Raw genomic sequence first — 24,397 nt, 5'->3', positions numbered from 1 at the left:
CTCAAAAAACTTTTGTGTTTACCAAATTCTGCTCCAAATGATTTAACCCACAGAGAATTAGGGATCAATTATCTGTCAGACTTGATATCTTTGAGACCGTTAATGTTATGGCGCTCGATCTGGCATAAGGAGGAGACAACCCTGAATATATCTGTAATTTAACGACTGTCTCTCTCTGGATAACCATTCTAAGATCCCTTGGTTAAAATACATAATATACAGTTTCTTGGAAATCTATGATATAAATATTTTGGTTGACCCATATGCTGCCGTAGCAATGTCAAAACTTGAGATGAAGAGCATATTCATGAACTACAAGGCAAAGAGGCGGGTGAGTGGCAATGGTTTACTGTCCACCTGCATGTTTTATAATAAATTTGTGGGTAACGAGGGATTTCAACCATATTTAAGTCAGGTGACCAGACCCTCGCATAGATTTGTCCTTACTAGGTTGAGGCTCGGGCTAGTACATCATTTGGTGGCCTTCCCTTCTCCTAAAAAACACCCGGTTGGCCCTTGTCCCTGTGACGGTCAATCTAAACCATGCACTTTGCACTTTCTTTTGCTATGTAACCTCTATAGGAATTTCCGCATTGTTTATTTAAAACCGATCCTTTAAAATATGGAGTCCGTACTGTTAACGATGCTATGAAACTACTTTTTAATGTGCATAATCCGGATGTTTGCTTTTTTACTGCTACCTTTTTATACAAATCAATTGATGTTAGGAAAAGTAAGATGTTTTAAAATTTGGTGTGTCAAATGAATTTATTACCCCTGCATTTTTGCTTGCTTATGTATGCATGTTATTTCGTGCTTTTATGGTCATTTCTGATATGTACCGAATAAAGCTTTATGAAATGAAAAAAATGACACCATCAGCCTAACAATGAGGAGATAGCATACCTATCATGCCACTGGTGTTCAGTCAGGTGTGCTCAATGTTTCATGAGATTGCCCTAAACATCTCTCATCTCTATAAACAGTTGCACATGTGCCAGCAGAGCCATGTTTGTTGATAGATGCAAGACCTTTGTCAGGACCTCACGTTCCTCACCTCACACTTCCCACATAGGCCATGCTGCAAGCACACACCTTTACAGTTATTCATTCAGGTGCTTTTTACAGTGAAAGTGCTAAGATGCCACACTTTTGGTGTTTGCTCGTAACTTCCAGATGTTTGCAGATAACACATAAATATACATCTGTTTGGAAAATGACTCTGAGAGTCACCTCAATATCACCAGTTGCATAGATCATATCCTGCTCAACAATGGATAAGAGAAAGCTTCATCTGCTTAAGTGATAAAAAAAACCTGAAATCCGAGCTCTCTTAGTATCCAATATAGCCTCGCTTACATTCAATTGGCCTTTATCTGGGGCCTGCACCCCCCTACTCTGAAAGTCAAAAATATGGGGATCATATCAGTTCCAGATCTATTTTGAGCTTCTCAAGTCAAAGCTGTGTCAACTTGCAACTACCCATGCTTCCCAAAATTCACTTTTCCTGCAAACAAGCCATTAGATTGAGCTAACAGGGTGCCTTGTCCTGGAATACTTAGATTATTATAGTGATTTATACATGCTTCCCATATAAACTGTTGTACTTCAAAAACTCAAAATCATATAAAAACAGTTATAAAAAATAAATAAAAAAACTCAAAATCATAGTGTCAGTTTACCTCTGAAATTACATAGATTTGATTATGCCAGACCACTCTTGAAAGGCTAAACTAGATTCAGATTACTCTGAAGGAACAATAAGGCAACTGGAACAAAAGTCCAACATATTTGCAAAAGATGAGTACACATTAAATACCTATCATGAATAGGAACACAGCTTGGTCAGTAAGATTGGGGTGTGAGCTTCAGATTTTCTAATAATCATGCTGGCATATAATGTTAAAACACATTATACGACAAGCAGGGTGCATGAGAGAGACTTAAGGCTCAGTGGAAAGGAATACGGATTGTTAAGGGTACTAAGTGAGAGAAAACACCATTTTGTAAAGTAACCAACCGTTTTGAAGACTTTTTATCTGTGTGTATGTAAAAATTACTGGTGAAATTCACGAGACAACTCACAATACCCAACTGAAAGCACCTGGTCCCAAATATTTATCTGAAAATATATATTTTGGGGAGGTGTAAATCCGCCCCCGTCCCTCCCTCCGCAAAAGCTACGCCCCTGATCAGGATTCTCCACTAAGCATCGCTCTGTCACATCCCACAGTAGCAACTGCGGAAGCACCCGAATACACAACTCAGAGCTTAACCGCACTACCTCCTATTAAGGGAAAGCCTAGAAACTGGAGTCATTTGTCTGAAGACGCTATCCAGGATTAGGATTAAAAAATGTGGGATTCATGTGTTTACCCAATTTTACCTAACTATGCCAACCTGCTGATTTCCATGTTGTACTCTATTGCTTTTTTCTGACATTTCTGCTCACCCGTCATTAGCTGCAGCAAGATGACAACCAGTTCTTTATAAAATACAACAAAATAAACTGGTGTTGATGTTTATGCTCTTTCCTGAAGCTAGGAGGACAATAGATAAGGAGCAGGGTACCTGGTACTTTGAGAGAGAAATGTAATATTGGGCTCAAAGAGGAATTGGTTGGACGGCGAGGGTTGTGACTGACCATGTAGGTCTTTGTATGAGATGGAATCCACACTCTGCTTTGCTTGTTCATTTTCCAATGTATTACTGATTTAGTTGCTTGGGGCAAGTGAACAGTCGGTTGTTTGCATTTCATCTGTTACTAACACTTCACTTAGTATGTTGTTTAGGATGAGATCTTGTTTGACCAACAGCTTAGTTGGCACTGAATAATTACCATGAGGAAAAGTGGTTAGGTGTGGATATTTTCATGCGGCGGTTGTGCTGAGTTGTGCATGAGGATGTAAGTGGATTGTTTAGAGTGATTGCTCATTTGGTTTCTGTGGCGTTTGTGATGCTTTGAAGAATGAAAAAGTGCAGCTGTGATTTAGAAGTAAAGTGACTTGAACGCGCCCTAGTTTTAAAAAAAACTCGGTATGGGGCTGGAGGGCTTGAGGTTCAGTGAGAATGGCCTGTGAGTGCTAAGTCGTGATTCCGAAGAAGGCAAGATGAAGGCTAAGAGGTCTTTTTGGATACACAAATGTACAAAAAGGGTTCTCTGTCATTTCCAGAAGCAGTATTCTTCTGGCATTGCTTACGTTTTACAATTTTAGTATCTAATATATTTTCATATTTGGTATAGGCTTCTGTTGGATATTCGATGGAATAACTTTGCTTCAAGAACTTTGCTTTGTAACGATTTCCCAATGGGAAAACTGTGAGATGTCCCACATTACATATAATACTGGTAAAATTGCCTTTGCTTAAGCATTTATTATCACAGATCCCTTTTTCTGGCTGTACATTACAAAAGCAGATAGCAATGCACATTGTAACATTACGTTGATGTAATTGGGTGTGACACATTATTCTTGCAGCCAAAAATATAACGTGATGCATTTGGCACTATATTTCTGGAAACATATTTTATAATTCCACAAAAAAAAAAAAATGACATACTTTTTTTTCATAAATTATGGTTCCTGTTAATAAATATTTATAAGCTGCCCTCTTCGAAGTTTGACTATGAACACGGTTGGTGTGCGGGAAGTAAAACTACATTCATAAAACAGGTCGTGGAAAGGTATGGGGATGTGTCTGTGTGTAGATTGTATATGCATACATGTACATATACATATGTCATTGAAAACAATCTTTATTTTTTGTTTTATTTTTTATAGGTTGCGGCCACCATTAAGTTACACATTTGAAGTGGTAAAGTGTTGAGGGAAGATTGAAAAAGTTAAACAACTAATGCATTATTTTCCTTTTGTAAAAGTTGTCTGGTTTGTGATTCTAGTTGTGTGCTTCCTAATATTTTGGCTTGTCTATTTGTTGTAGTGTTCTCTTTATTTGTACTCTTTCTTCTTGACTTCTCGGTATTCAGCAAGGTGGACCACCATATTCTACTCTCCACCTAGTCTTTGGTACTGTTCATCCTGGTGTTGCGTGGTTAAGATTTCAGTCACACCCTGTATACCTCTCTTGATCCCTAGGGTAAAAAGATATACCTTAGCCATGTAGAGTGGTGAAACCGAACAAGTGTTACATGAACCTTCCCTAATATCTTTTTCAAAGAAGGGTCCTTATTGGGATGGACAGTCGTTCCTGCCAGGAATCAACAGGTTATTGGCAAATTCTCCTAAGCCCAACCTCCATGTAAGGACACACTCCGCAACATTTAGATTTGTATACTAAAGTATTTTGTTATACACCGCCCTAGTGCAGAATATATGGAAAGACAGTAGCACACATCTCAAATACATTATCGGTAGCAAACATAAGGAAAGTATATAGAATATAAATTAATCAATGTATCACTTTGTGTATGTTTCCTACATGAATTACCCCTCATAGTTAGTAGCTAAATAATCTGCCATTAAGAGAGATGAGATGCACAATCCACATACCTGAAGCAGGCTTAGACGGAGTCTGATGGTCGTACCAGGTGTACTGGGGGTGAATGCCAAATGTCAGAACCATCATTTCTGGCAGAAAACAAAAGCATTGTTTCCAGGGTGGAGCACTTCACACAAGGGTGCTTGAGAAAGTCAGTGGTGTGAGGAAACGTATAAGCATGCACTCATATATGAGGTCTATTTCATTGGTCTCTTCTGTCTTATTGTAAAGATAGCATTGGTAGACATCACTAATATATAAATATGCTTCATATATGTAGAACATGGACTACCAGTCTTAAAAGATACGTGCTTATAAAAACAAGAGTCATAATCTGACATTATGGAAAGCCGAAATGCAAAATGGCAAAAGTTGTGAAGTTGTGTATGAGAGGTCGTGAGCCATACATAGGTTAGACGTTTAACAGGCCTAACATCATACAGAGTAACGTGCATAGGAATTAATAATGTGCGTTTGGTTGGGGATGCACATGCGGAAGTTACAGAAACTTATACAGATGTGTATCATTGAATATGTGTTGTGTTTAGTTGGAAACAGGCATGCATTTGTTCATAAGTTTTATTGTGTACATAAGAGGTATCTGAAAGGTGCATAGTTGTGTTAATAAAGAGTGTGCAGGATCATCTTACCAAATGCTATGCAGTTGTTTATTTGGTCTTGAAATTGTGACCATTCTTTGGAAAAGTGCATTATGCAGTGTAATATGTGTTTCTTTTGCGTGGTTGAATGTTTGAATGCCTTACACATGAACATCTGCTTGGTGTGTTTTGAATTCAACTAGTCGTGAGCATGCATGAATTCTTGAAAGTCGTACTGATCTCCATTGGATCTATCCAGATGATGTATAAATTATAATATTTACATCATACCATGTCTGTTCTACAAATGTTTGTTCGGTCTGTCTGGAATAATGAATCTTAATTTGGTGTGCATGTTTACATGGTGAATACAATTAGTTGTTATTCTCATGCCTTAGAGATTTGTACTATTTTTGTATTCATTTAGTAATGCATGTACCCAAGTATCTGAATGTTGTATCGATGTTCATTCGTTCTGTGTCGAAGAACAAAAAGAGAAACTGTGCGGTGGGCCAGGGGCGGCTCTAGGCTCATGGTGGCCCTGTGCAGGGAGCGTAGGTAGGGGGCCCCGGAAGAGGGGGTCCGGGCGGGGCAGAGCTCAGGAATGTTTTTAAATAAAACGTCCAGAAAAGGCGTTAGATGACCAGTACCTGTGGCTGCTCCTACCCTTCCGAATTCGTCTCAGAACGATAACATTTAGGAGGAGAAGGGCATTGTGACACACGATGTGAGGGACTGGCACAGACGGCTCCAGGGCCTTGACAGGGGGGCCCGGACCCACAGCCCCCCCACAGAGTGTTTGACATCGTTCAGCATTTCGTCCATGGTTTGCTTTTCGCATTTGGTGTCCTAAGTGGAACGGGTATGACCAGACATGGGTCCTGTGCTTGCTATGCCACTGGATTTAAGTTAGCCTGGCTGATGAAGGTTGATACCCCGAAACCAGTCCCAGAATGCTTCTTGCCTGTTCCACGGAGGACCTTGCCTAGCAGTTTGGGCTGGACTGTTCCCATGAAGAGCGGGGTTCCCATGAAGAGCGGGGTCAAGACTGATTTGCTCATGGCTGGATCCAAACTGGGGTATCATGGTGAGCAAAAAAACAATGGGTGTAACCCACATCTGTGGCTGAGGGGTGAATGTTTGATAATGTTCCTCATTCCGTCCATCATCTTTTTGGGTTGCTATAGTCACCCTAAGAGGGAAAGGTATGCCCAGACGAAGGTCCAATGCTCACTGTGCCACTGGATTCAAGTTAGCCTGGCTGCTGAGGGGGGGATACCCAGTAACCAGTCCCCGAATGCTTGTTGTCCGTTCTTGGGAGGGCCTGGCCTGGAAGTTCGGGCTGAACTGTTCCCATGGGGAGCAGGGTCAAGACTGATTTGCATATGGCTGGGCCCAAACTGGGGTGACTTGGTGAGCAAAAAAATTATGGATTTAACCCAGATCTGTGACTGGGAGTGAATGTTTGACAATCCTCAGCATTCCACCCATCATCTTTTTGTGTTGCTTACAAAGAGGATTACATTGCACTGAGCAGAGACTTTGCTATTTCACATTGAGGCTAGTATAGCCCTGACGCTAGTCACACCATATCAAAATTAGCAAAAAAGGCGCAACATTCTGAGAAGTCACATAAATGTCCCTTTTAATCCTCAAGTACCAACAAAAGCATAACCAAAATGGGACACGAAGCGAAACACGTTCACTTTTTTTTTTTTATTCTACTGCAGAGCTCTCACACACAACTTGCTGATAGGGTCAATCGAAAGTGTGGTGGATAATCAGCATCTGAGAAAAGTTTCTCTCAGCTATCTCAGCAAAAAAAAGACAGTGTGTAGGCATGTGGAATTCCTGTAGCGCGATGCCCATAACATATTGCTTTATGTCAACGACAACAAGTTTTTATCTTTAAGTTTTCCACTGGATAATATGCCTAACCCCTTGCAGCACAAACACCTTTGGCTGCAAGTGTACAGTAGCACAGTATGGATTGGTGTAACATGACTGTCTGCCAGCCACTAAAAACGAGATTTTAATCTATATGTGCAAGTTGGTCAAACTTGTAGAAATGATTCATGAAAATTAAAACCTTTGCTATAAGCACAAGCACTCTAAGAAAATGCTGTGAGCTCAGATTGCCTTAATGACAGTGGTTCCGGTATAAAAATCTGAACACTTGTGTGCACGATGTAAAAATTGAGAAGATTTATAAATTATAATGCTGCTAGAATGATCCCTAACTCTATGCAAAATACATTCGGGAGCATAAAAGCAAGATTGTTTGTTGTCAAACTAAAACGTACACAAAAAATATGCACCATGAAAAAATTATTTTGTGAAAATATTGTACAACTTTAAATATAACTTGTCTGAGAGACCATTTACTAAAACATGTTTGACGCATGCCAATAAAAACAAAAATTAATAATAGAGATTCGGTGTAAAACTCATGTACGTACCTTATGGAAAAAAGAAAGTAAAGTAGGGGCTTTATTCTTTTTTTTTTTTTTACTTAAAAAAAAATAATAATCACAAATGTGCACACAAAGGTACACGTCCTTGCATTGGTGCAGCTTTACAACTTTTAGGAAATCACAAGAGTCTACAGAGCCAAGCCTGGAAACAGTACTCTGAACAAACTTTAGTGAATTTCATTTTTGAATAAGCGAATATACAAACATTTATTTGCTTATGTAAAAATGTGCTGAGTGATTGCTCATTCAATTTCCCTACACTCCCTTTTTCCCACCATGGAAAATGTTTTATTCCTGCCCTTGACAGGAGTCATTTCCAACCTTTTCCAGTATGGAGAGAGATTGCAGAGAGTTGGAGAATACCCTTAAATATGTACGTTTGTGGATGTACACACTTAAAAAGGTATTCCAACCCTGGAACTACACCATCCTGCTTCAATCCTTGTATGCAAATTTGTGATAGCAAAATCAGAGCTTATCTTTCAAACCCTGATCAAAGCCGTGATAAAATCAGAGATGACATATTTAAAGTCTACATAATAATAAAGCTGGAGCAATTTGTCACATTACTGGAACCAAAAGGGACAAGTGGATTTTATTTTACAGCCCAAGTAGATTTCTGAAGTATGCCGTTCCTAGGACAAGTAGATGTTTTATAAAAGAAAATCATCAAATTCCCCCCCCCCCCGCCTACTACTTTTCCCCTGTGCGTGGTCACTTGAACGCAACATAGGCAGCAAAGCCTGAAAATGTGCTTATCCTTTGAGATTGACATTGTTTCCGGCGTTTAAAAATTGCCTAAACTGATTCTCTGCGTTTCCATTGTTGAAAGGTGATAGAACCGAGGCACAGGGAGAGTACATAATTTACAGAGAATTAAAAAAAAAACATGTTCAATTGTAAATTTCTGGATTAGAGGTTAGATCTCCTTGCAAGTAAGATTGGCAACACTTTAAAAAATGCCTTCTTATGGCGACTGCCACCAGGAGGAAATACATAACTTGTTCCTGGTACTAGAAATAACATAGTCCCTTGCAAACATGACCATTAGTCCTCCATTCTCAGCAACAGACACCCCCCTTTCAACCATACACCTGAAGGGCGTCCAGGAACCCAATGAAATATCGGGGATATTTTAGGCCACGGAAGGGTTATGAAAAATTACATAAAATACTACTACAATAAAGCAAATTTTCCAAGAACAATCAAATTAACCAAAGAAATAAAATCTCTATACCGGCACTGGCAATTTCTTACTTCATCACAATCACAAAAAATAAAGTCTAACCCATTTCATGTAGTTGATAACCACAATACAAATACAACCATAGAATAATAAAGTCTGACAATGGAGAGAAGTGCATCCAGCAGCTCACCGTTAAACCATAAAAAGCTCCGAGCCGGACGTGTATCCTTTCACATACCACTGATGAGATCGCAAACTGGGATGACAATGGTTCCTATTAAAAGGGGCAAAAGAAATGATCTTTGTGATGTGCGCTGCACACAACGAATAGTATTATCGCACTGTGTATGATGTCACCTACTTAAAATATAAACTGCCTGAAATCGATGCATTCTGCATTACGTACCGTTTCATTTAATATCATGCACACAAGAATGTATGCAAACCAAAGAAAAAGCTTCATCATCCTTTCGGCAGACTTGTACCGGAGTAAGGAAAAGGTTCCGAGAAGCGTAGAGCGGTGACAAAGCCTGTAAGAAACTGATACTGCGCATCTTTCGAGACAGGTCGTTTAAGGCTGCAGACTGTCGTTAGGGCTCATTCCCTTGCGCCTCCGAGGGGCCGCCACGAATATGTATTGTATCCGATTCCTCGTGGCGGCCCCTGGGGTTTGGCGGCCCTGTGCAGTTGCACAGCTTGCACATGCCTAAGGCCGCCCCTGGGTGGGCTCGTGTGAGGCTCTATTTTGTATCCTCTATTAACTTCGATAACGTTTTTGGTGTACTTGGTATGTTTAAAAAATGTTGCTGTGTGCTTGTTTAATCTGTCAAGTATTTACAGGACATCAAGCCTATATGAAAGATTACTGTACATTTCCTTTTAGGTCGAACCTAGAGGCAGCGCGCATGCGCTGCTCTGTGAGGTATGCTATATTGGAGTATGCACTTGAAGCCCTGCCATATTTGTCATTGGCTTGTGTCATTGTCTTTCGTAAATGCTGGCTTCTGATTTGTAAATAGGCTTGTGAGTCCCTCCATGGTACCGCTTTGTCTGCATTTGTTACCTCCCATAACGACTGGACCTTTTACTTGGCTTGTTATACATTTATTGACTAATGGGGACAATGGCGGCTGCTTCTTGTATTTGCAGTGCGCGTTCACAGGACAATGGCGGCTGCTTTTCGAATGGAGTGCTATGCCGCTCTAACTATAAAAGTGGCTGCCCCTTACCCCCACAGCACTCCCGGTACAATGGCGTCGCTTTAAAAAACATTTTATTAATTACTTCTAAGATGAATGCGGCGTTCACTTCAGGGACACCGGGCTTTCTTTCAGCTTTGCATTTTTATTTCAATGTTCTTTAATCTTTACGTCACCCCGCTGGCGAGTCTAGTGAGAAGCTTTGGATTCACCCTTTTGTCACATGCAGATGACACACAGATCATCGTCTTGGTGAGCAACCCGGATAGCCAGACGGCCACTAGGTTCTGCGACTGTATGAGTCACATCACTAGGTGGATGTCAGACAACTGTCTGAAATTGAACTCATCTAAGACCAAAGTCCTGTTGCTGGGGAACAATCCTTCTTTTTAGACCAACAGCTGGTAGCCGGACCAATTGGGTTTGCTGCCCAAGCCAGTACTTAAAGCTAAAAATCTAGGCGTCCTGTTTGACACAAAGCTGACCTTTGAAAATCAAATCAATGCCACCACCTCTGCATGCTTCTTTATTTTAAATGATTTTGAGGAAAGTCCTCTCGATAATTCCAATGGACTTAAGGAAGACGGTGGTCTCAGTATTGATTTCTTCAAGACTTGATTATTGTAATGCCCTTTTTTCCAGTGCTCCATGCCATAGCATTAACAAACTTCAAACGGCCCAGAATGCAGCGGCAAGATTACTGTTGGGTATCCTCAAGTTCGTCTCAGTTTCACCAGTTCTGATTAAACTCCACTGGCTTCCAGTGGCAAAGAGGATACAATTTAAATCATTATGAATTGCTTTTAAATGCCTCAACAACATGGGGCCGTCTCAGCTGATGAAATTTCTTGAACCTTACTTTCCGGCCAGAGCCCTTAGATCAACCTCATCGGGAAACCTAACTGTTCCCAGAATCAGTAAGGTAAAATGGGGCGGCAAGAGCTTTACAGCCACAATGGCACGCCTGTGAAATTCCTTGCCTATCTCACTGAAAAAAGAAAATAATCTCTTTAAATTCAGGAAAGGCCTCAAAACCTGGTTTTTCTCTGTTTAATTCTCTTACCTTCTCTGCACCGAATGCACTGCAATTAGCGCCTAGATACCCCAGGGTATTTGTTGCGCTCTATAAATTTCTAATCATCTGATCATCAACATCAATGCGGAGCGCGGCGTCCGCTTCAGGGACACTGCGCTCAGTTTAAATTCTTTTTTTTACTTTAATGCTGAGCATTGCGCCCACTTCAGGGACACCGTACTCTGTTTAAGTATTAAAAAAAAAACTTCAATGGTGGATGCGACGCTGCTTCAGGGACACTATGCTCTGTTTCTTATTATTTTAACTTTAATGGTGAGCATGGCTCCCGCTTCACGGACACCATTCTCTGCAATACAATAGGTCTCCCTTTTGCCAAACTTTGACCTATTGGTATTGTAAATGACAATGCCTTTTAATATTATATGAAAGGTATTGCCATTTACAATGCCAATATATAAAAATCTCGCAATTGCAAGACCTATTGCATTGTAAATGCTTGTTTAAAGATGTGTCCATATGTTCTCGGTTATTCTGCTCACCCCCGAGTAATAACTGCCTGCACCCCTGCTTAACTTCTCGAAAATGTTTAGGTTTCTTTCACCGTTTATGAAATGTACTCATGCATCCAGTGCGTTAGAAGTTATGTGAAATTTGATGCTAGATGTTTGGAGCTTTTCCAATTTTGTGTGTTCTCCGGAGGATCCGATTGCAAAGTGCTCAGACTCCATCTCAGAAAACATCTTATAAACTAAAATTAAGGCAATAGAAAAGAAAATCTACTTCCCAATTAATTTATTCTGTCGTAAGGGGCATTGACAGTCCTAAGTATTAGAATTGGCTGCATAGATTTAAATGTATTTTTGTCTTTATAATGGCTGAGTTTTTATGTGATTTTCTTTTTGCATAACGTTTTTAGTCTTAGCCTAGTATCTGATATATTGTATAAAGTTTAGTTTGGAAATAGGCCTAGTGGACATCCCAAATATCATTTAAAAAATCAAGTACAGTGGTAAGAGAGAGACAGAATTAGTCCAAAAACCAGTTGCTTAAAGCAGCAATGGATGCTAATATATTCGATATTTTGTATTGTGAGATAAGCGGATGACTGGCTGATTTTTCTGTTTATCTATCTTCCTGATACTATTTTTCTTATTTTATTTTGGTATAAAATGCAGCTTCCCCTTTATTTCTTTAACTATAAATAAAACCACTAATGACCATTAAAATGTCTATATGATATGCCAGTATTCTATGTTTTATTGAGTATTAATTGCCACAGATTGATAGGGAAATGAATTCCCCCTACACTAAATTAAAACAGAAGTAATTTATGCAGTCCATCGTCTCCTGCATTTTTATCAAATGGTGTATGTTTTTATTATCACCAATTTCATTTACAATGAACTCGGTACTGTGATTTCATATCAATACTACTACATGATTACAACATTTTACAAATGCCTTCATATTGATAACAGTACCGCTGTAGTGCCATGAGGCAACACATCATGATGTAGGGTAAACTGTAATCACTTTTTTACTGTTACACTTTTTTGACTTATACTGATATGTACTGTAACAGTAAAAGTAAACGGCAGTCTAGAGACCTCAAACCAAATGACCCAAGATAAAGTTGTAATTGGAAAAAAGGTTAATTGGAAAGTCAATAACATTAAAGAGTGCGAGTGAGTACATTTATTATGTTGGCAGTCGGTGCCATGAGTCTAGTTCCTCCAAAAAGAGGAGCGATTTTGTGTGATCAAGATGGATATGTAGCCAGTAAGCACTAGGGCAGGAAATGGGAAGCTGGAGTATAAAGGAGAGCGACAAATGGCGTCTGACTAGTCCCCCAGATTGTAATTGTGGTGCAATGCACATTCTACTGTTTCTGGACCAAATGGTTTGTGGTAAATAAATGGCTAGGGTGTTGAAGCAATATGGCAACATAAGCATGATGACCTTGTGAGACTTTGCTTGTACCATGGTTCCTGTGAAAGTAGGATCCCAGAGGATATGGAGCAACAACTCGAAGGAAATTGTAGCACGGTCTTCCTGTTGATCAATATTCCTGAAATAAAGTAGTTTGCCTGGTGTACATAACGAAACGGAAGCAATCGGTTTTAGTGGGCAGTGGTGCATCCTAAGTAAATAACGGGCCAAAGGTCCTATTACTGTTGCATAATATATAGCTGTGTTCGTTATATTAAATATATTAGGATGAAAAGGGGAGGGAGTCCACAAGGAAACCATATGTTAGGGTGTCCCATAAAGTATCAGCCATGAAAGGTGTAGTAATCTAGTTTGTAGAGGGAGATTTGGGTAGGACTCTGTTTTTTTATGAAATGTCGCCAGACCAAGTCAAACATAGATGCTTGATCATTAAGTGTATGTATAATGTATTCCTGACCAGTGATAACATTGTGCCGGGACTATTGGTGATTTCCATAGCCAAACTTTACACAGTTTTGCAACCCAGAGTGCTGTTGCAAACCATCGTTTTCTATAGCTGGCTATCACAGTAAAGTCTGCCATCTTATGCAGTTTGGCCAGTAAGGCAGATCACAAGAGGCGGTGGCCATAGCGAGTCCTCATGGATGGCTACAAATATAACAAGTAGTGGATGAGATTGGGGCCAAACCATAGGACATTGGAAGTCACAGTCCCTCCGACCACATCTCTGGCACTTATAAATTTGGGTGCATATGGGCCAAATGTAACCTGAGTGGCGACCACGTAATTATTCCATTTTCTATCAGCTAGACGGATATCATACATAAAACTATTGTTATTTTGGTGTCCTATAACACTATCTTGAGATTCTGGAGAAAGTTCCAAGCGACCAGGGGTTTTGCCATAGTCCTCTTGGTTTATCATCATGCCACCAGAACACCTTGAAATCATTGCAGGACAATAATCGGCTTAACGGTCAGAGTTGCCAAGTTTGGAACTGAGGAACGAGGTGTGAGTCCTGTAGTTGACTCAACATCTTGTGATTCTGGGCAAATCACTTAATCTCCCAGTCCCCCCACAAATACCCTGACCTTGTGTATTGTAAGCTAGTGCTCATGTAAAGTGCTCTAATGCACGAGCCAAGTTTACGCTCTATTAAACTGTAAAGAAAACACATAACCATTTGCTATATGTCCTTAAAAAATATATAAACAAATGGATGTATTTTTTTATCTATGGCTTTGTGTGTTTGAAATGATTAAATAGCGAAATGGTGCTTAGGAATCAATACATTTGGTAATGGTATTTAAGTATTCTATGGGCCTGCTTACGAGTGGGCCGTTGTATTCCGACCCATGCATAAACCCCTGTTTGCCCATGGGTCAGCATTATGAGTTTGAAGGTATTTAATGCAACCGATAATCAGTTGTTGAAATGAAAATATAAAAGTGCAGGTTCTCACTGTTTAGAGTACCTATTTCCCTCCTGAGAAGTGTCGGTACTCTCCCATCAAATGTATTGAAGCACTGCTTAGAAGTGCAGGTATTCAGGCTTTCAAATTTAAGAAGCGTAGGGACCAAGTACCGGGTAGCACCTGCCCACTCAAAGCACTGCCGATAATTATCAAATGCATTAAATACCTCAATCGTAGTTAAATTTCGACAGGTCAAACCTTCCAAAATTAAAAAGGAAATTCATACAGTAATTACTGTATCATGCAAATTTTGGTGCTTTAATGACCGAAATCCGCCTGTTATTCCCCCCCAAAAAAGTAATCTGTGCTATTAATTGCACCCGATGAATTGTGAACCCCATGGTATCGTTATTTATCAGGTGCAATTAATAGCACCTCAACTCGTAATCAGACATTATGTAGGAATTTTACCACTCCAGTATGATATTGGTACAACTGCAGTTGACTAGGCAAGGGCGAGTGTTTTACAGTTCTCTTCGTGGATTTAAAGTGTTCAAACATATATTAATTCTTGGGTACCCAAATTTATAACTCGAGGTAACTGTTTCTCTACACTTTTTTTTAACTTAAGGGTGACCTGCCCTGGTTTTTGTATAATTTACCCGAGCAGGTTTCGATATCAGCTTGAAACATATTAAGGTAAGAAAAATCTCAGCAAGTAAAGCTAGCTGACAAAAACAATCAAAGCCAGTCAGTGTGGATTTTCTCCCCAAATGGTTTATTTATTTTTCTTGCTGTTTGGAGCACTTCCTATTTTCTGGTGTGACATGTTATAGAAGCTGATTGAGCCGGAATTGAACCACTTTGACTTCTGTACAGGCAGACTCTTTTTTTTCTTTCAAACTTATGCATATTCAGCTCTGAGTCGTAAATGGTTCAACATGGGTTGTCTTGTGTAAACATACAAAAAGCCTTGACCCAGACTAAATCAATTTAACAAGAAAAACATTCTAGTAATGTTTCCTGTTACCCGCTCTAGGACGCTTTTAGGTCTTTTGCTGACCTGCCGAGCAGCCCTCTAACACCACCTGCCCAACAGTGCACATGGCTAACCAAAACAGGGTAGGAAGATAAAAACCGAATGAAAATTACAGATCATGCATATCGACCAAAAAAGCACGTTTTTTCTGCGTTTGATTTCCAGAAAAGGGACACTCACTGCATGCAAGTTTGAAGCGAGGTTACCTAGTGTGCGCTTTTACTATGCTAGTGGAACATAGTTTGTTGCATTCCAGCCAGACCAAAGCACTGCATCAGGATTACACCACCTCCTTTCTGCGAGCCCCATAACTCTCATCTGGCTTTCTGTTACGTGCCTTACCGGGTGGTGACAGAATCTTTCTGAACATCCCTCGCATCTGTCAGTCTCTCCACCCAATCATCGAGTCCTTGCTCACCACCACCAAAGCCTTCCATTCCACTCTTTGCCCCTGTTTACTACTCTCCCAACCCTGTGGCTTTGCGTTTCTGCCATCTCTTTACTTCCATCCTTTGCCACTTAGTTCCTCTCTTCCTATCCTCCGAATGCCAGCGATGGCGCGTCCGTAGCATTTAATCTTGAAGTCTTGTCTGAAAGACTTCCTCTTGCGCTCATGATGTTGTTTCTAAAACTGAGTTTTCCCTTGACCTTGCTGCACACATACTTCATAACACTTTTTCTCAAAGCAAAGTTAGACCCTGCACATTCAGTTAAATGCGCTGACAAATCTAATATTCTGAGCAGAACAGCATATTGTCTTAAACATAGAACCATTAGAAACGTTGTCCAAAACTGACCATTGTCCATTATAGCGCACAATACTGATTGCATCTCTAGTACCCAGAGGATGTTATGCTTGCTTCCAGTTGAAGCCCTTATTATCATTAAATTACCCTAATGGCCGTCAAATGTTTCTTTGCAGTGGCTTCACAGTACCATAGCTACAGAGTACCTTCCACTTTCCCAGTAAAAAATGTAGTTCCCCTGATCTTCCCCCTTATGACTCTGCCTGACTTTGGCTGGCCTCATGGTTGCATGCAGGTGCTTTGCTGTCCAGTTAGCAAACATCTTGAACTCTTTGTCCTTTGAACCCCACCAGGCCTACGCCATCGCGAAAATAAATTGAAAATCCTGCACTGGGAACAGCTACCTGCCATGGCGGATAGCTGCCAGACTGGCCCTGAGAGGGTGGGGGGCTGCTAGCAAGAAGAACCTCTTCAGCTTTTGTTACTGGGGGCCGATTTTGCATCACTGCTGCAAAACCAGCCCGGAACCCTCCGACCCACCGGGGAAATGCCTTGTTCCCGCTACGGCCAGTCCGGCTGCACCTCTGTCCCACAGTGCCTAGAGGATTCTCACTAGTACAGAACTAGTATGTGATCTTACTCATTCACATAGATCAAATTGCTCAGACTCATTTAAAAATCTGTTCCTGTTTTTTTGCAGCGTTCAAGAGTGTTTTTCAACGCAGTTAATATTTTCTGTTTATGAATCCATTTAAAAAATCGTTTGTGAAGCATTGTCTTGCCATGTGGTTGTTTGAGAAACCCTGCTCTTTGGAAACTTTCGACACACCACTTCACTCCGGCGTATTTACTGTGTTGCTCTGTATTGTCATGGTCCGTTGAAAAGCTTAATCTGGGGGGCGTGCACACACTTCTTTTCCACTACTCCATCGGCTTGTATATGTCGTTAGACTCTGGCTACATTAATAAGAAGCCACACACTGGGGTAGGAGCAGTAAGAGCGTGGCTTATGCGAGCCTAGTTAGGGTTTTTTGGCAGCAGTCTTTACTAGAATGCCGTGTGGATCTTTGGACGCCAGCCGTCCAGTTTCAAGGATCCATGTTTTTAGTTCTAACATTTCAATGAAGATTCTCCTTCTTGAAGTGTCACTGGTTTACATTCCTCAACATTATATTCCAGCCTTTTTTGTCTCAAATAAACGTGCATGGCCTCTGTTACGCTGATGTCACATTGAAGTTTGCATTTGAAATGACTGAGCCTTTCATAAAACGGTGCCTTGGTTGGGTAAATACATGAGCTCACAGTTTTATGCGTCTGACCTCTTGAATGGCAGGTTGAGAAGAGCACACTGAGCCCTGGCAGATGAAGACACTCTTTCAAGTATTGCCAAGCTCTGGAGTTGCTTGCATAATCCGCCCCTTCCACAACACCACAAACATAAACAAGTGCTTAAAAAGCCTTCCTCATCCAGAACTGTTTCTTTTCTGTTCCCTTTCCAGAAGCTTGCAAATGACTTCTACCTTTGCTTCACTAACCTCTCCTTGACCACCAAGGTCAATTTGATTGAGTGGCATGTTCTTGTCAAGATGGGGGGCTTGGTGTTTATAGAGCAGCTCTGTTTGGAGGTCTTCTCAATCTTAATACTTCTGCTGGTGCTACCTCATTGCCTGATTACTCTCCCTTTGGAACTTTTCTAAGGATCTGAAAATAGTGCTATGCTTTGTGTCCTAATGGCTTGTTTTCTATGTGTATGTGTTTCCTATTTCGTTCTATGTTATAATATGTATATTTAATGACGGCTCAGTAATAAACAAACCACATTAGCCGCATAATGGGCAAGGACAATCAACCGTATCTTCTTACTGCCTGTCTTGGTTATGGATTGTTCTATACTACAATCACCGAAAGGAATGAAAAGTGGCAATTCTTGTATCCAGTGGAGATACACAAGACGTTTTTCAAAGAGAACATGATGTGTCTGATATTTCCAGCATCACCAGTCCCTTGGAGAAGACAAACCTCTTTCGAATCCACGGGAAATCCATGTCCCTCCATGCCTGTAGGCCCTTGTGATCAGTCGTGTTCCATGTGCAAATCCATGGCTTTACCACCTCACTTCATGGCAGTAGGACATGTAACCCGAAACCTTCCTGCAGAGCCCCACATGGTATGACAGACTTTGGTAACCTGAATGTATCGGAGCAGGGGATTTCCCTTGTAACTCGTCCCCCGGTATAAATAACCTGTGGCTGAAGCTTTCTAAGGCAGCAGGAATTAGCAAGATTTAATTGCTGTGTTAATTTGTGTTCTGGGGATTCTGCCAGGACAGGAATGGATATGGCTTAGGAACAAAAAGGCTGAGGGTATTTTGCATGATATTTGTAGCTTTGCATCGGGTTGCAAGACACTCTACTGCGCTGTGAGTTTAAAAATCCTTAACTTCGTGAGTTATGATCGCCGGGCAGGAAACCTCTAACAGATGAACGCATGAGTGCCAACGTTATAATTGTTTTACCTCTCATCATATCTGCGGTAAAGTTGCATATGTTTTAGAGTCTGGCCTGGGAAAGAGCTGGCGTTAATGTTTGATTAAATAATGATTGTTCAATGTGATGAAGTAACTATTCAGCCTGAAGGAAGAAAACAACAGAAACTTGGTGTGTTGAGATTTGTGAGCCCTTTGTGCTTTTTGGTTTGGATCCCCCAAGTTAATCATGTCCTAGACCCTGAATCCATGTACTCATGCCCAGCATGTGTATAAGGTGAGCCACTCAGAAGCCAGCAGGGGGCAGTTAAGAGTACTGTGTAGCTGCAGCAGGCTGCAAGAACAGTGCTCCGTCTGGAGGGATGGCGCCATGGCCAGCAAAAATGCTTTTTTTGAGTTTGGTGCTAATGATTCTTGCACCATTCTTAGGTGCCTGTGGTAAAAGCCACCCTTCCCTTATCTACATTGAGATGACGTGTTAATAAACACACTGGAGTATCTCATTCACCGATTCAATTTGGACATGAGGAAACATTTTTCCTAATTTTCAGAATACATTCAGGAATTTCTCTCAGGTGTATTAGAGTGTGTACATTAAGTTTTTTTAATACAAAGTACAATATAATTATAATTCCTAACTAAAACATCACTTTAACCATTTTTTTTTCTGTGAATTTCTAGTTTTTTCCTCAATCTAAAGTAATATTTAATTTTCAAACGTAAAGCCGACCCACCACTGGCTTCCGAACACCCACCATGTACAGCATCCAGCCGTGTGCAGCATTAGGTTGGCCACAAGGCCTGCGGCCAAACCTTCACCGCGGGCAGACCCCCTGCTGTCAATGGCCTTGGGCCATGAGCAGCGTGAAGGTTAATGGCAGGGTATCCCCACTAACCAGGCCCTTCCTTCAACCCTCTGCATGCACCAAAACCACTCTTTTATTTATTTATTTATTGGGGGGGTCTGTGGATCCGCAAATCTGAAGTGACACCCAGGGGTGTCGTGCTGGGTATTTGTGGATCCACGCAACCCACAAAACTCATTTGTTTAAAATTTAACCCCAGGAGGGGTCCCTCAGAGACTCACCCTGCAAGGCCCAAGGAGTCAGGGTAAACCTCCCTTGCCAACTTATATCTTTTTCAGGACCGAGTCCTAAGTTGGCATCCACAAATTTTCCTTCAGGCTGCGGCCAGCCAATCACAATGCATCATTGAGCACGGGGAACTGCTACGGATCTTTCACAGTGTGAAATATACAATTGTCATGAGGCTTAATTACTCAAAACTACTGAACGGAATTACACTAAATCACAAAAAGCACTCTTTCCTGACCAAGATCTAGCTTTCTCTCAAATGTGTTGTGAATCTGTTCAGTGGTTTGGGGTGTAACTGTGTCTGAACTGTGTCTAAAGTTCCTCTTTTTTAAAGTTTTATGCCAATTCATCAGACATGGCCAAAGTTATACGCAAACCAAAAAATGCATTTCCTATGGAAACATGATTTTACATGTAGGGTGTGTGTGTAATATACACACACACACACACACACACTTTGGGCTGTATATATAACGTTCTGTAAATTTGAAGGCAATTGAACTTGCCTGCTACTAATTGAGTTGGTGTTAATGGCTTGATTTGTGGGAGCAGCAGGAGTACAGAAATCATACTATAGTATGGATGATGGATGGCCTCAGCTGAATTACTAGCAGAAGAGGGCATGCATTACGAGCAAAAAGACAAAGTAAAATGCTGATGCACACTTTTTAAAATATTTATGTGTATTGTTTTCAGGTTCAAATCTTAGGTTGAAATGGCTTAGACTGGGGCCCTTGACATCCAGTCATAATTCAGCATGAGTCCCCAGAATCCAATGATGATTCAGTAGGAGTTCACAGAAGTCACAAGGTTAAGAACCGCTGTACAAGATAATTATGTTCTAGTTATTCAATGGTTTATTTTATCAATTCGCAGATATAAGATTGATTATTTGCTGTTGGTTTTGTTTTTTATCTTTCCTTAACCTTGGTGGCAGTATTCTTTAACATCAAGTGTCGAATATCAAATAAAATTGTGCCTCTACCCTTTTCAGGTAGCTTTAGCAACACCTTTAAAATACAGACATATTGAATAAATTCTTAAAGCTTTCTCTTAATTGTGAAGGATTGTTGAACTGCTGTTAATCATGAAACATATTTCCTTTTCAGGAGAGCTATGAATTTGGGAATATTACGTGACCCAGGTTCAGAAGTTGAGGACAGACAATACCAAATAGACTTGCAGTCCATCAATATAGGTACTGCTCAGTGGGATCAGCTTAAACCCGAAAAAGACAGCATCAAAGGTGGGGCACTGACGGAGAGTGAACGAAACTCCCAGAATCCGGCTCTGGAGTGGAACATGGCTAGCAGGTAGGCAATAATGACTACCAAAGTCATTTTGTCTGTTTCATAGCTAGCTAGAAAACATTATTTTATATCGTAAAAATGTTTTACATACCTTTGTTATTCCTTTTTTTTTTTTTTATTGGGATTGCTTGTTATTGGGTTGTAGCTAAATATATCTAGTCAATAAATGATGTTAGGCCCTATAATACTTGAAATGAGTCTATGTTCAAACCTGTAATTAACAAATAGCAGGCAAGTATTTTCAAGCCCACCCACTCTGGGAATGTCTCAGCTTAATATTGACTCAGTACTCACAGTCCTTTTACTAAGTGTTTTTTTACATTTGCCTCCACCACTGCTAGAGGGTTGTATTTCTATATATTCACTCCCCTTCATTGAGAAATCTTGTTTTACTCTTAATTATCCCCACCAATCTCATATTATGAATTTAAGTTGTATTGGAACTCTCCAATTAAAAAAACATCCTCAGGCACTTTACTGATTCTCTCCATTAAACACTTGTGCGTTATAAATGTTTACATGTTTGAAACTTTCTTCATTGGATTTTTGACCACCATTATCCTTCTGATGATGTGGGTCTGAGAACAGTACACAATAAACTAGATGTAATAACATTAGGAATGCTGATTTCCTAATTGCGATTTTCTTCTAATCGCAAATAGGAAATCGGTATTCCTAATGCATGAAACTCTTTTGAGTTTCATTAATGATTTCTAGTGGATCGCAATTAGACCTACCTCATGCATTTTAATGAGGTAGGTCGCAATTTGCAACACATTAGGCATCGCAGCCATCACAGGAATCATAACCTGCTCAGGTCAGCAGACCACCATGTCTTTGATTGCTTTTTGATAGGATGCATTTAAGAAGAAAAAATTAAACTTTGCAGTTTCATTTTTTAAGAGTAGTCAGTGGTCCGTGGGACCACTCCCTGCTCCTAAAAAATATTTTTATTTACATTCTCAAAGGGAACGAGGTCCGGAGGGGACCACTTCCTCTTTACGAATGGGTTACAACCACTTTTAAACTGGTGGTAAAGTATTACAGGTTTGAGACCGAAATTCGGTCGCAGACTGTAATACATACCATACCTATTCGGTATTTTGAAAGCCGTCCCAAACACGGCCCTTCCAAATACCGAACTGAAAATGCGAAATGTGATTCGATAACAAATTACCGAATCACATTTTGTACTTTAAAAAAAGCATTTTTACGGTCCCAACTGCCCACTTCTGCGAATCATTCCATTTGTGACCGGAAAAATGCTTTGAACATCTGTCCTTTAGTTCTTTATGAGAACCCAATGCAATTTCTTCAACAAACTAACTTGATAAATGTCTTTTTGATGAAAGAAGCCTGTCAAAAAAGTCAGTTTGGTGAAAAACCAAATTGATGCCTCCTCACACCATATCGTAAAAAAATAAAAATTACAGATCCGGTATGAAAACTGTTATAAAATAAAGGCTTCCGGCAATACACCTAAAAGAGGAAATAGACGTTTTTGCGGACAAATAATGGAAAAGTGGGGTACAGAATAGCAAGCAGGGAGACCGAGAATAGGAGAATCAACGGAGGAAGGCAACTGAACTGAGTAATGTGAAATGAGGTAATAAAGAGGGAATAACAAGGAAAGGGGAATGATTAAAGAGAATGAAAAATGACGTAGAAATGGAGACTTGGAGAGTAAGGAAAGGTGAGAAGGAGCTGAATGAAAGAGGAAATGAAAAGCAGTCAGCAGAAAAGAAGCAGATGTTAGAAGGGGCTGTCGGATTGAGTTAAATGGTATTAGAGTGAAGATAAAAAAATGGGGTGAAAAAGATCCCCCAAAGAATGAAAAATCCTGGTGAGTGACGTGTTTTGAAAGGATTAAAAGAACAGCTTCGCCAGACTGAAGTTGGCAGACTCTATTTAACCAAATTCACAAAGATTTCCAGAAGGTGCTTCACCACTGTTGTGTACAGGGATAACTCAGCATCCCATTTTAGGCCCGACAGAAGAAACCCCCACTGACTTGGCAAGTGTTTTTCAAGTACAATGGAAATTACTCATTTAATTCAAATGCAGATGGGTCCAAGAGATGGCCACCATTGGCGTTCATTGTTAGTCTGCACTGCTAGCTGTATCTCTTCTTGTGTGCTACAACATTCCTCTTGCTCAACCCATGTCGGTATTGTATTATATAGTCACTTTCAGGTGATCAGATATGGTTAACCCAATATCCCTCCTGTTTTGTGGCCCTCAAGAACTCGACTTTCATCATTTGCTGCTCCTCATGCTTTTGTACCCTACCTGCATGGTTCTGTACTTACTTCCAAAGGATCTGAGACTAGACCTCAGTTTTAGTAATGTATCTCATTTTGTCCATCCTGGAGGTTAGTGGTTCTAAGTTGACTTTAGTTTAGGAACTCTCTCTGTGAAACTCTCACCTGAGTTATTCATTGATCATTCACCTTTAAATACTCATTTTACACAGAGAAGATAACGAATTAACCAGTTATTTTTCTAAATTACAGCAATAGTCTGTATTTCTTACAGTTTCGCAAGCCACAAGTTATCTCCAGATTCATGAAAAAGAAACTTGTTGATGTGTACAGCAAATGTTGATACCTCGTGTGATTTCCATTCTATTGGTTAATAGGCTCACGTGAAATATTTTAAACATAGGCTGGTAGAGGAATGTGCATGTGTGTGTGCAAGATGTGGGTCGGGTCTGACATTTTTCTCCTCTTAATTGGACCCTTTTGTTCTGAACATGCATCTCTCCATATACTGTCTGGAGAACCTGTGGAAGCGCAAATGAGGCAGCGGTCACTCAAAAATCACAAACTTATTGTATAAACAAAATGCGACCTTCAAGTGATAAGTGTGAGAGGAGGTGCTTCACATGTGGTGCATTGATTCCTGCAAGAAGGTTGGTAGCCTTTTCAGTTCATTGGGGGATTGGAAGGCAGTGCTCAAACATATATATTATACTGTGGGAAATTGAAAGTTGATGACTTGACTGTACCAAAACATCATGTAAAGTGCGTTTTACTCACAGCACATCATCTCCCTGTTCCTTTTGCGGGATGTTCAAGAGTGCAGGAGAACCTGAGGCATTCCACCCCGGCGTCTGTCTCCTCCGGTTATTCATCTGTTTTTAGATCAAGCCTGGGTAGCGCATGCGCTGCTCTGCGAGGTATGCTGTATTCTGGTACAGCCTAGAACCTCCGCCCACTCTCCGCCCATATTTTTCATTGACTTGTGTCATTGTCCACTGTAAACTGTGGCTGTTCACTGGTCAATAGGCTTAGTAGTCCCTCCTTAGTACCGCCTTGTCTCATTTTGTAACTTCCCATGGCAACACCCCCTGTTAGGTGTGTTGT

At 40.5% G+C, this 24,397-nt stretch overlaps 1 protein-coding gene across 1 annotated transcript in view; it reads left to right on the top strand.

The window, feature by feature from the left end:
• Positions 1 to 24,397, top strand: part of VPS13B (vacuolar protein sorting 13 homolog B) — a 2,934,705-nt gene that overhangs the window by 1,731,641 nt on the left and 1,178,667 nt on the right. The window contains exon 31 of the mRNA XM_085605186.1: positions 20,832 to 21,035. Coding sequence (XP_085461312.1) covers positions 20,832 to 21,035 — 204 coding nt within the window. The remainder of the gene's footprint in view (positions 1 to 20,831; positions 21,036 to 24,397) is intronic.

This window comes from Triturus cristatus, chromosome 5_1, assembly GCF_964204655.1.
Source record: "Triturus cristatus chromosome 5_1, aTriCri1.1, whole genome shotgun sequence".
NCBI classification, from domain to species: Eukaryota; Metazoa; Chordata; class Amphibia; order Caudata; family Salamandridae; genus Triturus; species Triturus cristatus.
This window is presented reverse-complemented; position numbering and strand designations above follow the sequence as displayed.